At 36.6% G+C, this 14,115-nt stretch overlaps 2 protein-coding genes across 4 annotated transcripts; one reads left to right on the top strand and one right to left on the bottom strand.

Moving 5' to 3' along the window:
* The first annotated feature begins 588 nt into the window (after positions 1 to 588).
* On the top strand, positions 589 to 7,039 carry vps29 (VPS29 retromer complex component). Of its 2 annotated transcripts, XM_034123360.1 has the most exons (5): positions 611 to 679; positions 2,232 to 2,243; positions 4,219 to 4,410; positions 5,556 to 5,791; positions 6,525 to 7,039. In XM_034123360.1, exons 1-5 carry the CDS (start codon positions 677 to 679, stop codon positions 6,640 to 6,642), a joined length of 561 nt encoding a protein of 186 aa, XP_033979251.1. In that variant the 5' UTR covers positions 611 to 676; the 3' UTR covers positions 6,643 to 7,039. The 2 variants fall into 2 exon arrangements, with proteins under 2 accessions (XP_033979260.1, XP_033979251.1); XM_034123369.1 differs by lacking the exon at positions 2,232 to 2,243 and having other exon boundaries at positions 589 to 679.
* A 1,480-nt stretch (positions 7,040 to 8,519) lies between these two features.
* LOC117477556 (protein FAM216A-like) lies at positions 8,520 to 13,161 on the bottom strand. 2 transcript variants are annotated; one of them, XM_034124244.1, is made up of 7 exons: positions 13,024 to 13,161; positions 12,894 to 12,922; positions 12,275 to 12,411; positions 11,394 to 11,520; positions 10,709 to 10,874; positions 10,421 to 10,506; positions 8,520 to 9,374 (listed from the first exon to the last, which is right to left on the bottom strand). In XM_034124244.1, the coding sequence occupies exons 1-7, from the start codon at positions 13,092 to 13,094 to the stop codon at positions 9,283 to 9,285; spliced, it is 708 nt and encodes a 235-aa protein (XP_033980135.1). In that variant the 5' UTR covers positions 13,095 to 13,161; the 3' UTR covers positions 8,520 to 9,282. The 2 variants fall into 2 exon arrangements, with proteins under 2 accessions (XP_033980135.1, XP_033980144.1); XM_034124253.1 differs by lacking the exon at positions 12,275 to 12,411 and having other exon boundaries at positions 13,024 to 13,080.
* Between the last annotated feature and the right edge of the window lie 954 nt (positions 13,162 to 14,115).

Here is a 14,115-nt window from a genome sequence, read left to right as displayed (position 1 = left end):
TGAAATGGGCCAATCTGCAGATTGAGTACTTTTACTTTTGTTACTTAACTATATTTTGATGGCAATACTTTTCTATTTTTACTTGAGTAACATTTGCAATGCAGGACTTTTACTTGTAACAGAGTATCCCTACACTGTGGTATTTCTACTTTTACTTAAGATATGAGTACTTCTTCCACCTCTGGTGATACTTTTCTCAATTGATTGTCTTTTTTCTTCTTATCATTATTCATTATCAAGTAGCTTTCTGCAATGTATTAAAATAAGACAGCATAACCATGAACACCTACAGAAGTAGAATGCAACAGACGCATTCACGCATCGGTAATATTAATCCAAAAACATAATATATACCCTGATGGAGTGTTATTTTAATTACCTTTGACATTAAACACGATTTACACCTGAAGTTCATTGTAACTGTATCAATTTTACATTAATTATTTATTTATTTAGTTTCTTTGTTTATGTACTTACTGAGCACGTATACAATAAAGTTATTATAACATAAAACATAAAGTAATACTTCTTCTCGTTTTATTTTGAAAGGACAATAGGAAGTGTTTTATCGCATTTGACGCGTCACGCATTCTCTCCTCTGATTGGCTGACGGCGTGACGCTGTACGTGCGTAGGCGCTTCCTCAACTTGACTGAGCAGAAACAGCAAAATAGAAGATGGTGAGTATGAAATGGCGAAAAGGCCACAATTTACCACATTTTAAGCCACCGTCTCGATCATGATTACCTCTTGGACACGTCGTCGACATGCGTGAATCGACATCATGTTGTTGGCGTGCCCGAACAGTCTGAAATTAAGGGTTTATTTAAGGGAAGCTTCATTGCGAGATGGATTTACGATCACATGACAGCTGAGCACTTTAGTCCCCCCAAAAAATGCACTGCAAAAAAGCTGCAAGCACCCTAAAAGTCACTCTCTTCATTTGCATGGGGGTCTTTTAAGTTTGTTATGTGTGTTCATTATCAATTCTTACTATCTGTATAATTGATATCAGGGCAATTTTTACTTTTTCCTGAATGCTAGCTGGGCTAACCGGCTAACAGCCACTTTATCTTATGGAGCACTTTTCCTGTGAAGCAATAATGTGATCACTCAGCGTTTAACCTGCATTTAAACTGTGACTTATTTCTAAAGGTAGGCTTAACGAGTTAGACAAAGCTGTTTTTTGCACCAGGACTAGAGTTAAATTATTCATTCATTCAGATGCAGTTTGAATCTATGTAGCAGGTTTATTATAATCAGTGGTGGAACAAGTATTCAGATCCTTTTCTTAAGTGAAAAGCAGTAATAATACCACACTGTGAAAGTACTCAACCACAAGTAAAAGTCCTATATTCAAAATCATAGTGAAATACAATTATGTATGAAAGTAAAAATAGTCAATGTTTCCTGCCAGTGTTTTACTTATTATATTTGATGATTTTGGTTAATAGTTTTATGTTGCATTTTACTGCTGTAAATGTTTAGTTTTGTGCTTATTTGACCTCCTCTATTAATATTTAGGTAGATTACAGCAATGCATCATATTCTATACAATTATCATGTTTGCAATGTATCTCTAAAAGTTAACTTTAATGAGTTGCTCAGAATCAACCCCATGTTCATCTTTGTGAAGAAGTAGGATATTTTTCCAACAATTAAACCTTCAGTTTATCACAAACATACAAAATTATAACATCTGAAAATACGTGATTTCCCATGAGTCACAACTGTAACTAAAGCTTTACCTCTGATGTGTAGCGGAGTACAAGTTGCCTTACAATTAAAATACTGAAGTACAAGTACCTCAAATGTGTACTTTTTAACAGAACTTCAGTAAATGTGTGTAGTTACATTCCACCACTGATCACTATTGATTATAACTCAATTCTAGTCAGCACTTTGATTTGCTTCCCCGATATGATTTTGCTCACATTCCGTAGGCTGAAATCTATATATGTTCTTTGTCATGATCACTAACCATCAACCATTAACAATCGATTCCACCATTCACTTTTCTGGTTTGTTTTTGAATGATTAATATCTTATTCCATTCACTTCTTAATTTCTAATTTCAGTTTTCTTGTCCCAAATCTTTCTTGTCTTTTGTTTTTCTTATGTTGCTACCGTTGATCATGCCTCATGTCATTCTCTCCGTGCACATCCTGCCTTCTTTCCTATCTCACCCACTGTCCTACTCCCACCCCTCATTGCCTGTCTCCAATCCACCAGTCTGGTCACCGGGTAAGTGCCCTCGCTTTGTGTTGGGTCCCTGTTTTTCTGCTTGCTTTTCTGCCTGCCACGCTAACATATGGGTTGGGTTTTGCACAGCTGGGGGGGGTCTGTGGTTTCTGCTGCTAATTCAGCAACTGCACTCCTGGGATATGATGCTTTAATTACACCTGCTCTCAGCTGTTCTCCTAAACAAGTAATAACTTACAACTCATTAAAACAAAAGAATCTAAAAATAATTCAAAGTAGGAAACCTTAAGCTCCCAAGTTGGATGTCTAAAACCGGTATAAAAATCTACATCTAAATCTCACAAGGTGCTGTTTACTTCCTGACCCCCTAACAATACAGTATGGGATAGATAATTAAATTACATTTTAGGGAGAATATCACTTTTCTATTAAAGGTGGGGTAGGTAATTTTGGAGAAACCCGCTCGAGTGCGCTAGAATTTGAAAATACACAACCAGAAAGAATCTGCCACTTCCTTACAGAGCCCCTCCTCCAACACACACGAACGCGCACATGACCAATGAGGGCACGAGATAAGTTTGTGCACAGATGGAAGGCTGACAGGCAGGTAGGCCATCCAGTTATTTTAGCCGGGCCGGCTAAAATGATTGGTCGTGCTTTTTACAGTACTACGGCTTCCACAGATGACATTTTTTTATGGATTTTTGGTCAAAGCACTTACAGTAAGATATTCATTGCTATCGGGATGTTAAGAGCATTCCATGGAATATAACAAAAAGTGTATCTCAAGCCGGTTTCTCAAACTTACCTACCCCACCTTTAACCTTTAGAAATATATCTTCAATAAATGTTATACTTAGTTGCTGAAATATCCGAAAAGCCAATACAACAAAATTGTATTGAGCTATCAAATGAATCAACCCATAATGTTGTTTGATTATAGCAAACCTAATAGATTATTTAAGAGATATATGTAAAAAAACTGCAAAGAAAATTAAACGGCTTTTATCCTGAGTCATGTTTTATTAGTTTAACTGTCGTCCTTAAATAAAGCACTTGAAAAAATATATAATCAGACAGGCTTTAAGGTCATGTTGCTGAAAACGTTTTACAACTTTAAACGATTCCTCTTTTAGTCACTCGTCTATTTAATAACAGGATTTCTACTTTGTTCCATGGACACATCTTAAGCCATTTTCTGTTGAGGAAATCCAATCAGGACAGTGTTTCCCGTTTTTCCGGAATGATAGTTTGCAATATGCCGTAACCAAATATAGTCATTCAACTAAATAAATACAATGTTTTTTGACAAGCATGTTTTTGAAGTGACCAAAACATTCATTTCTATAATTGTTCATCAAAGTTGTCCCATGCTTTCTCAATTAACATGAACAGCATTTATCTGCTGGTCAGTTGGGTTAAAAGGTTGTTAAAGGGTTTTATTTTTTGTAAAAACATTCAAGTTTGCTGATTTTTGATTCCTATTGACTCTTTATGTGAAAACATAATTTTCTCGCTCTCATGCCCTACATCTGTTATTGACTGTCTGAAATCCATCTGTACTGATTCAATCAATATTTTTCCAATCCATATGTGCTGTGGTTTTTCAGATTCTGTAACAAATTACATTCACAACACAGTTGGAATTCAGACACTTAATAAACCAAGCTTATTTCTGACACAAACGTTGCTTATTTACAAGTTTGAGCTTCATGAATTAAGCCTGTTTATTTGTACTGAATTATCCTTGAGATAGGTTGTTGTTTAGGTGAAATAACAGTAAAGTGGAAAGTGTTTTGTTGTGTTTTGTTAACAATATATGATAAATATTATAATTACTAACTTAGAAGTAAAGTGGTTGTGGTGGATCCCGACTAGCGGCATGCCACAGGGCTCTTTCCTCGACCCACATTGTTTTTCCAATGTTCAGAGGCTACATCCCACAGCCTGAACTCTCCCTCATTGGTGTGTGACTAACCTGTTAGTGTGTGTGTGTGTGTGTGTTCGATGCTGTCAGTTGGTCCTGGTGTTAGGTGACCTGCACATCCCCCATCGGTGCAACACCCTGCCAGCCAAGTTCAAGAAGCTGTTGGTCCCGGGGAAGATCCAGCACATCCTCTGCACGGGAAACCTCTGCACCAAGGAGAGCTATGACTACCTGAAGACCCTCGCTGGAGACGTCCACATAGTCCGAGGAGACTTTGATGAGGTCGGTTTGAAGACAAGAATAAAAAGACACACAGCCATTATCATAACACTCAAAATGTTGAATAAGGTTAAGGGATTGATTAATTCAACTAAATTACTTAGTCTGGGGGAATTGGTGCATGATTGAGTTTCCCGTTTTTTTTTACCCATATGGCCTGTGTATAATTAATGAACCATATTATGCAAATGTTTTATGCTTTAATGTTCAAAAAGCTCTTTATCTTTCTCATACTGCCTGTCCTGCAGCACTTCTTTTCACCCTCTGTCTGAAACCAGAGCCCAGTCTGCTCTGATTGGTTAGCTGGCCGGCTCTGTTGTGATTGGACAACCACTTAGAAATATCCCGCCCCTTAGCCTATTACGTACAATGTGTTGGAGCGCTAGCCAATAGGAGCATGAGTGTATGTTACAGAAGTAAACAAAGGAGTCAAATAGAGGCGTTTCAGACAGGGGGGGGGGAACTTTAGGATTTTAACCTTTGCAGACTACTTACATTCACAAAAAGATATATAACACACTACAGGAAAGGGAAAACTCCAAAAAGTATAATAGGGCTCTTTTAACAATGTTACGGGGGTTTGACAGTGTTCTTCAAAGTCCATCATAATTATTATTTTACATATATTCCAATAGAGGTTTTGAACTGAGGGTACATTTGAGGGAAAAAGCCTTAATTTATGCAGCTAAATATTTACAAGCAAGAAGGAAATGAAACGGATCTCCTGCCGGTACTGAAGACTAATAGCCGTGTAATGAAATTGTAACAGCTCCCTTCTCGCAAATTAGGTTTTAGTTCACAATTTTTAGAAACACATTGAAAAAAAGACATCATTTGAATACAGTAATAACTGCAGATTTGACTGTTAAACCATAAAGTATATAATTAAAAGAAGCACTTTTTAAATTATAAGTACTGTGATTACTTGATGACTTTTCGGATGTGTAATTAAGTAGATTATGTGTTTATTTGTTTATACATAATTTAGAATCAGTAATATTTATGTATATCTATTTGACACTGATTAATTTTGTATTGTATAATAATTCTCATGTTAAATGTTGGTATTGTTTTACACATTCGAAATACATCTAATCAAATCAAAATCAAATCAAAAATTAAACTAATTTTTATTTTTTCCTACTTAGAACCTGAACTACCCGGAGCAGAAGGTGGTGACGGTGGGTCAGTTTAAGATCGGTCTCATTCACGGCCACCAGGTGATCCCATGGGGCGACATGGCCAGCCTGGCGTTGCTCCAGAGACAGCTGGACGTCGACATCCTCATCTCCGGCCACACACACAAGTTCGAGGCGTTCGAGAACGAAAACAAGTTCTACATCAACCCTGGTTCGGCCACAGGAGCCTACAGCCCACTGGAAAGGTAGAAGAGTCATTAACACGGATTAAAACCACCTCATAATGTCACCACATAAGCTAGGAGTGGCAACTTGTTATAATGAAATCTCTTGCTCAGTTGGGGAATCTAATCAGTACTTAAGTACAATTTATAGGTACTTGTACTTAACTTGAGTATTTCAACTTTATGCTACTTATATACTTACTGTATATTGCACTGAAATTCAGAGGTATATATTATTATTTTTTTCATTACAAACCAGTCAGTTGGATATATTTAATCACTTTTTAAAACAATCATTCAATCAACTTATAATAATAATAACCATAATAATAACAATACTACCACTACTACTAACATAAATAATAAAATACAATAATAATAATATAACTAGTTATATAATATAAATTATTCTGAAATTAACACTTATATGCCACAATTGGACTACCTCTACTTTTCCTTAACTTTGTAGGACTTTTTCTTCTAAGTATTTCTTCGTTGTGGTATTTCTACTTTTATTAAAATAAAAGATCAGAAAAAAAACAACTTCACAATTTTGACAGTACATTTTTTGGCACTGCTTTCTATAAAAATAAATAGATTTTCTAAAAAGACATATAGCTGCAGATGTTCATTACACTGATGATGTCCTCCAGTGTGACACAAAACAGGTGAAACTCTAGAAACCAGACTGACTATAATTACACGCAGTCAGCAAAAGCTTTGACCTTAAACACATCTTCCTCTCTCCTTACAGCAACATCATCCCCTCTTTTGTATTAATGGACATCCAGGCTTCTACAGTGGTGACGTACGTTTATCAGCTGATCGGCGATGACGTCAAGGTGGAGAGAATCGAGTATAAGAAATCTTAAAGGTGGAGGAAGAGGAGGCGTTGGGTTTAGCGTGGCTCAGTGTATCGTTTCATTCCTTTCCACCAGGGGGCAGCAGCTCCCCTGCAGTCACCACAATGTTAATGCTGTAACAAACTGTTCAGTAACTCTAAAAGAGGAATATGTATTATATTGTTTATACGTCATCAGCATTTGCTTGTATCCCAGCTGTCATTTGGTAACTGTAGAGAATGCAATAATATCACATGTATTTGTTATCAAAAGAAATATTCGGTGCCATTTTTATTTTATTTTCTTTTGTTTTGTCAATTTTTTCGCCCTTGTCATGTTGTCCTGTAACCAACAGGCCTTTAGCTTCATGTAGTCGGCCTTTATGTCAATCATTTATTTCCCACAATAAAGATCTAATTTCACTCCACCGGTTGTTTTGACTTTAATAATACTGAAAGAAATGTGAACAGGTAGTTTATTTTGTAAGTAAATCTTGCATAGACTGGCATGTCTTAATGTCTTAAAAATAAGCCATTACGCACTCTTTAAAATATTGAATGCCATTTCAAACCAGAGTATTAATATATAACATTAAGAGAAAAATCAAGAGTTATTTTTAAAATTGGCATTTATTTGTTTAAACAAGTATGACTGAACGTTATCATTAAAAAAGGTAGTGTTGAGATTGTTATAGCATATAAATGGAAAACCTATTGATTTGTGGCACACTTATTAAATAAAATACTGTTTAATCTTTGGTTTTGGGGGAAGGTATCAAACCTATTCAAGTCAAAAGGCTTAAAACTAAGTAAAGTGTTGAAGTCAAAATTAAAGGTAGGATAGGTAAGTGTGGAGAAACCAGCTCGAGTGCGCTAGAATTTGAAAGTACGCAGCCTCATAATCAATGAGGGCACGAGATAAGTTTGTGCACGAGATGGAAGGCTGACAGGCAGGTAGGCCATCCAGTTATTTTAGCCGGGCCGGCTCAGATGATTGGTCGTGCTTTTTACAGTACTACGGCTTCCACAGATTAATTTTTGTTATGTATTTATTGTCAAAGCATTTAATATATTCATTGCTATCGGGATGTTAAGAGCATTCCATGGAATATAACAAAAAGTGTTTCTAAAGTGAATTACCTACCCCACCTTTAACTTCAAGTTTTTATTTGACTAAATCATCAAATTCTGACTCTATACTAAATCATGTGACTCTAGTCGAACCCTCTAATAATAACAAGTGAATGCGTGACTGTCATCAGAGTATTATATTACATAATTAAAATGTTGTAATATATTGCATCACTAATTGTGGCAGAAGTGAAAGAGCAGAGGGGAAACCCAGAGGATGCATTTCGATTGTTATTATTCCTTGTTAAAATTGAGAGATGCACTCCCTTATTGTGCAACAGGTTTCCCAAAAGTCCCCAACTTTATTTTCAGCTCACAGCTACAAGAATGTGCACACCTCAACTTTTCATTACGACACTATGAGTAGTACTCTGCTAAAACACCCTCCAGTGTCTGTCTTTATACCATATTTAGAAACTTGGCTGCAGGGATTACACAAGATAATTATCAGCGTTGAACACTGATGTTTGATCATGTCTATACTAGTACCTAATGGTATAATAATTTCCTGACAACATGATCAAATGTGCACTTAACCTGATAACAAATCGAATAAAACCTAGAAATGTGATCAAATATCCTTTCACTGATCGTGTTGTATCTTTCACATTGGCTCTTTTGAGGTTGGTGTTCTTTTTTTGACGGATAATGTAATATTGTAGAAAAGTATGCTTGTTTTCAGAAAAATATTAAAGTATCCAGGAATAAAAACGTATAATACAGTTAGGGTCATGTTAGCAAACTGATTACAGAAACATTAGACATGGATTTCTGGGAAATGTAAAACTTTATGCAGAGTTTGACGTTCAAAACAGACGAAAACTGATGTGTTGTTATCAGGCAAAGATGGATTACTAAAATCCCTCTGCCTGCATTGAGCCCGTTCGCACCCTTGTTGATTGGTTGTTGTGCAAGAATCATCCAGTATAAACAGACTCGATCTTAGATGAGAAACCATCAGGAATTATAACATTATTGGGTTGTATTATCCAAGAAGGTGTTGTATCGGGTTAACAGTTAAATGCAGACCAAAGTCTTCCATTTATTTATGGAGCTGGCTTTGTGCAACATATCTAAATGGCTTCAGTCCAATGTAATTAAAAAAGAATCCTGTAAATGTTGCTGTTCGCTATAGATAATCCTAACATGTAAATGATTTACTTTCAAAGAGGTCAGTCAAGGTCAGGCCATGAGATGTGATCATGTGATCCTAATATTTCACAAATTCAAGAACTGATCACGTGATTTCCTGGAAACAGAGAACAAGTGTTCTCTCTGTGCCACTAGGGGGCCCCAAAGCACAAAACCACCCGGTGCAGGTTTTAGAGACAAATACTGAGCTACTCACAAAGTGTTACGATTCTGTATTTTACTTGTATAAAATCCCCAAGTTTTATGATGATTATTTATGATTAATCAGGAGTTCAGTTGACCTTTATGTGGGGCTATACGAATGTAAATATTACTCTTATATTTTGACACAAAATGTTATTGTGACAACTCAGACTTTCAATAGAAATGTCATAAATCTGAGAAGGTGTCATCCTTCCATAGAGAGTGAACTAAAACAGTCACTCAGGAAATCTTCTGGTCCTTCCTCCTCTTCCTCATCCAAAAGCCGGATCCTGGCCCCTGTAACAAAAACTAAAACATTTAACCAACTAAACAAATATGGTTTAATATACTTAAAATAATTATATCAATTTGATTAAACAATCACCAACATTTCTGGTACAACCATCCATTTTTTAAGTCCCATCTTCCTCTAATTATATGTAAAACATTATATTAAAGATATAACAAATAAAGAAATTCACACAGTGCATAAAAGTAATGCATGTGACATCATGCTAAGTCAAATGCACGAATAAGTAAAAAATATATGCATGTCAAATTGAAAAAGGTAAAACAGACGGTAAAATGAAATACTGTTTAATATAAAATTATTACAAATATAAAGCAGTGATTTAAAACAATAGTATGGAAGCCTGTTTGCGCCACAGGAAAATCTTTTTATCAATGGTAAGCTTAATAGAGGTAGGTGAGGTAAAGGACAGGTCTGACACGGCCACTTAAACAGCAGCACTGTCAACAGTACTTACACAATAGGTCTACTGTTCTCTCTATTTGTTGTACTGTTTCAGTGTGAACATAGATTAAACAGCCAGCCAAACTCTTTTGAGAGCTGGCTGGCAGCCATGCTCCTTTATTGACTTATTTGCAGTCCACTGACATTCAAACGGAGTGAAACTATAAACAAGGCACTTAATGATCTCATACATGCAAGTGTAACATACACAGATTACTTGTAGAATATGGTCATGGAGAATAAGGCATTCATAAGTGTTTTATAATGACAAATAAAGAGCCAATATACTGCTAATATGCATGTTAATTAACAACTAGTTGATGGTGAATTTGTGTACCTTAATATTGTACCGCTTATATGATGAACATTGATGTCTATTTGCCTTATTCTGTATTTGACATAATTGTTTCAACAAAAAAAAAAATATATAACTCAATATATTGAGATAGCTAAGTCAATATATTGAGATAGCTAAGTCAATATATTTTTTTCCTGTGGCGCAAACAGGCTTCCATACAATACCCCAATTTTGCTTCTACCAATGATGTAAAAAAAAAGAAGGTATATCATGAACATTTCTGTGACTTACTTCCTGGACTGTTTCTTCTCAGTTTGGGAGATTTAGTTTTATGTTTGTTCGTCTTTGTTGGTTTTGATGCTGATTTCTTGGAAAGCCTGCAGTGTTTATAAAACAGAGGAGTACATAGACATTCTGTATAATGTTAATTTAAGGACAAAAAAAGATGAGATATCTTCCACCTGAAAAATTGCAAAGAAACATAAAATAATTGCATCTCCTTTTTATGGAAAACGTGTACATATGTTCCTTTGAAATATGTTTCTGTGTGTGTACATATCTGTTGAAAGTGGGTGTCACCTGGATTTTTTGTTTGAGGTTTTTGGATGACAGGATCTCCCAGAATTCTTTGCACCACTTTTAATCTTCTTCCTGTGTTTCGCCCTCAACTGAACTTCTGGTGGATGTTTATCTCTCTTATCAGCCACAGAAGACTCAACAAGCTCCTCTCTTTCAGGGCTGCCGTCTAGAAACAGAGTCATGTGTGGACATAAAGAAGTGAAAGACTGAAAGAACAAATTACTGTTAGTCCTGTGTTAAAGGTTAATTTAAAGTGCATTACTAACAATGGAAATAATGCCAATACCAGCAACAAGTGAAATAAGGGAATTAAAACAAACATCAGTGTTTGACAAAACTCCTGATCATCAAAGCAAATACAGTATGTACAAATTAAATTAAAAATAATATACAATATATAACTATAATGTATGCGTGCATATGCTTACAGAAACTGTACAGGAATATAGAAGGAGGTACAAGAGGTAGTGTTGAATACAGAATAAATGTGATTCATGACTTCATTGGTAAATAAAGGAACTAAAACCACAAGAATATAGGAAGTGTGATGGTGTTTCTGGTCAAATAGGATGTGAGAGGTATACCTGCAAACCCACATAGTTGCTTTCTAGGCAACGGTGTAAGATGTTCTCTTATAGACATGTTGTCAAGAATAAAGACAAACCTTGTGGTTAGTGTTTCTCACCTGCTGGTATACACCTGTGCAGCACGTTCATGTAGTGCTGGGTGATGAGCTGACGGACGTGTGCCGCGCTGTGAGAAGCTGCCACGCTGCACAGATACTTCCTCTGAGCTGGAGACAGAGCTGCATGCTGAGCGGGAACAGAGGTCAGGTTTCACTGCAGGGATTCACTTTCTATTACTTCCTCCTGCTGAATTCTACTCTAACAACCCCCTACTATTTTAGGATGAATCATTGATGTGTCCTTTGTGGAAGTTCTCTAAAATTAGGTCCAAGGAGGTGGTTGAAGCAATCTCCAGATTCTTCACTCAAGTAAAAGTCCTGCATTCAAAACCTCACTTTATAGGCCTTATTATTCATTTTTGGCGTTCCCTTCCCTGTAGTGTGTTATGAAGGTTTTGGTGTGTATAAATGTTCTTCAATGGATAAAATCCCCTAATTTCTCACCCACACACCATTCCCCCCCCTGCCTGAAACGCCTCCATTGGACTCTTTTGTTTACCTCCGCAACACAATGACATCACTATCTAACACTTGCGCTTCTATTGGCTAGTGATCCAACACATTGTACATGATAGGCTAAGGGGCGGGACATCTCTAAGCGGTTGATCAATCACAACAGAGCCGGCCAGCTAACCAATCAGAGCAGACTGGGCTCTGGTTTCAGACAGAGGGTGAAAAGAGGTGCTGCAGCACAGGCAGTATGAGAAAAATAAAGAGCTTTTTGAACATTAAAGCATGGAGACATGTCGCATTAGAGGCACAACATAGACATATGGAGATACTTACAGATAGGGGAAGAAAATGTGTAATCTGAAAAGTAAAGCTGTCAGAAAAATGTAGTGGAGAAGATTAGATTAGATCTCAGTGATTGTTCGTTTTACCTTCAGATGTGGGCCGGCAGTTAATGATTTGGGGATTTTTATGGTTGTCACATGTTGGTGTTGTGAATCACATCTTGCAATCGCTGGTCTGTTGATTTTCAAACCATTGTTGAGGTTCACATTGGGATCTTTCAATGCTGGTACCATGCAGCAGAAATGTAAATAAAAGATATGGGTTACCAGTTAGCTATAAATGTCATAATGTCATGGTTGAGTTTCCACACATGAACCAACACCAATGACTTGTATGTGGGTTAAGTTTCTAGTAAGTAAAACAACGCGAGTGAGCTTTCCTCCTGTTACTGATCAGGTTTGAATTAGGTTGAGTTCAAGTGTAGGATTTCCTCTCTTTTTTCCACAGATCTCGCTGTGTCCCAGATAGAAAACATGACTCTCAGGTTTCAAAGCAGACAGGATGCCAGACATGTTTTGTTTATTTAACGGGGATATAGAGCATGCACATCTGAAATCTGAGCCATGTTGAGTCAACTAAGTAGAATAGAAAAAACGAAATATAAAGCTGAGACATTATATAGGTTTTCTATTATTTCTGCTTGTCATTTTTTGACTTGATTGATTTTCTGACTTTTTAAACCAACGTTTTGTAGGAATAACGTACCCATTTTTGATGCATCCATCCCAAAACTCCTGCAACAGAAAGACATTCTCCGTGACATTAAGAAAACACAAGGGGTTAAAGAAAAAATAGCATTTTTAGGCATACAATAGGATGAAATCATACATTTTACCTTTGTAAAGCCTCATCCTGTTGCAGCCTGTGGATCCTCTGACTTTCTGCAAATGATACTTGTTTTCTCATGTCGGAAAACAGAGTGAAGTGTCCTCTGAATAAGCAGCACTGGCAGCAGCAGCCAGGTAAAGAAATACATCCGTCCACGCTGAAGTCCAAATAAATAAAGCAAAGATGGTGTCTGTTCTCACTAAAAACCTTAAAGTCCAGAGTGGGTGTGTCTTTCAAATAAAGCTCCAGCTTTTGCAGTAAAATGTCCTGCATGCAATACTCAAAACGTACTTTTATTCAGAGTTTGCATGCATTACTGTCAAAGGGTGAGGTTGGGACTACGTTTACAGTCAATACTAATACATTAAAGATATCATTTATAAAGTTAAAGTTTGTTTCAATTGAATCGATGTTATATGTTTTAAAGAGGCCCTATAATGCTTTTTAGTGTCTCCTTTCCTGTAGTGTGTTATGGATGCAATATCTCTGCCTGACGTGAAGTCGATAGTCGGGGAATATTTCGCAATATATACACCGTTTGTTGGGTTTCTAGGGAATAACCAGCTATCCTTATCTCGGATAATGGATTTGCTCTGTGTGTGTGTGTGTGTGTGTGTGTGTGTGTGTGTGTGTGGTGTGTGTGTGTGTGTGTGTGTGTGTGTGTGTGTGTGTGTGTGTGTGTGCATGTGTGTGTGAGATAGTGGAAATAATCCCAGATAATTAATCTTTAACGGCTTTCTCTCAAGGGGGAATTTTGGGGAAATTGTATTTAGGCACACCCAAATGTGGAACTGTTACATTTCCAGTTTCATATTTTGTGATGCATAAATCCTTCTTGATGACTGAGTACCATTTATTGTGTTTGAATCATTTCATATACAAGATTAAACACAGAAGGACCAACCATATTTCCTATTTGCAGTGTGACTAAAGTGTGTTTGACAGATAACTCTCAAGTTTGTTCAAGTGTGTGACACACACACACACAGAGAGTATCCAGAGCTGTGGGCTTTCTTCACAGAGGAAGGTCACTGATTGCTCCTAATGCCCCGATCACAGCAACATCAACCTCCATCTTCATCTCCCACATTACATCCTC

The sequence above is a fragment of the Trematomus bernacchii genome, unplaced genomic scaffold, assembly GCF_902827165.1.
Source record: "Trematomus bernacchii unplaced genomic scaffold, fTreBer1.1, whole genome shotgun sequence".
In the NCBI taxonomy this organism is placed as follows: Eukaryota; Metazoa; Chordata; class Actinopteri; order Perciformes; family Nototheniidae; genus Trematomus; species Trematomus bernacchii.
This window is presented reverse-complemented; position numbering and strand designations above follow the sequence as displayed.

What these genes read in the sequence shown, in the direction of transcription:
- LOC117477556 (XM_034124244.1), bottom strand. Translation starts at nt 13,094, where the DNA reads ATGAGAAAACAAGTATCATTTGCAGAAAGTCAGAGGATCCACAGGCTG. An exon ending in CAGGATGAGGCTTTACAAAG is followed by an intron (nt 12,923 to 13,023) that starts GTAAAATGTATG and finishes TTTCTGTTGCAG; the next exon opens with GAGTTTTGGGATGGATGCAT. An exon ending in GCACAGGTGTATACCAGCAG is followed by an intron (nt 10,875 to 11,393) that starts GTGAGAAACACT and finishes CTCTGTTTCTAG; the next exon opens with ACGGCAGCCCTGAAAGAGAG.
- vps29 (XM_034123360.1), top strand. An exon ending in TCCGAGGAGACTTTGATGAG is followed by an intron (nt 4,411 to 5,555) that starts GTCGGTTTGAAG and finishes TTTCCTACTTAG; the next exon opens with AACCTGAACTACCCGGAGCA. An exon ending in GCCTACAGCCCACTGGAAAG is followed by an intron (nt 5,792 to 6,524) that starts GTAGAAGAGTCA and finishes CTCTCCTTACAG; the next exon opens with CAACATCATCCCCTCTTTTG.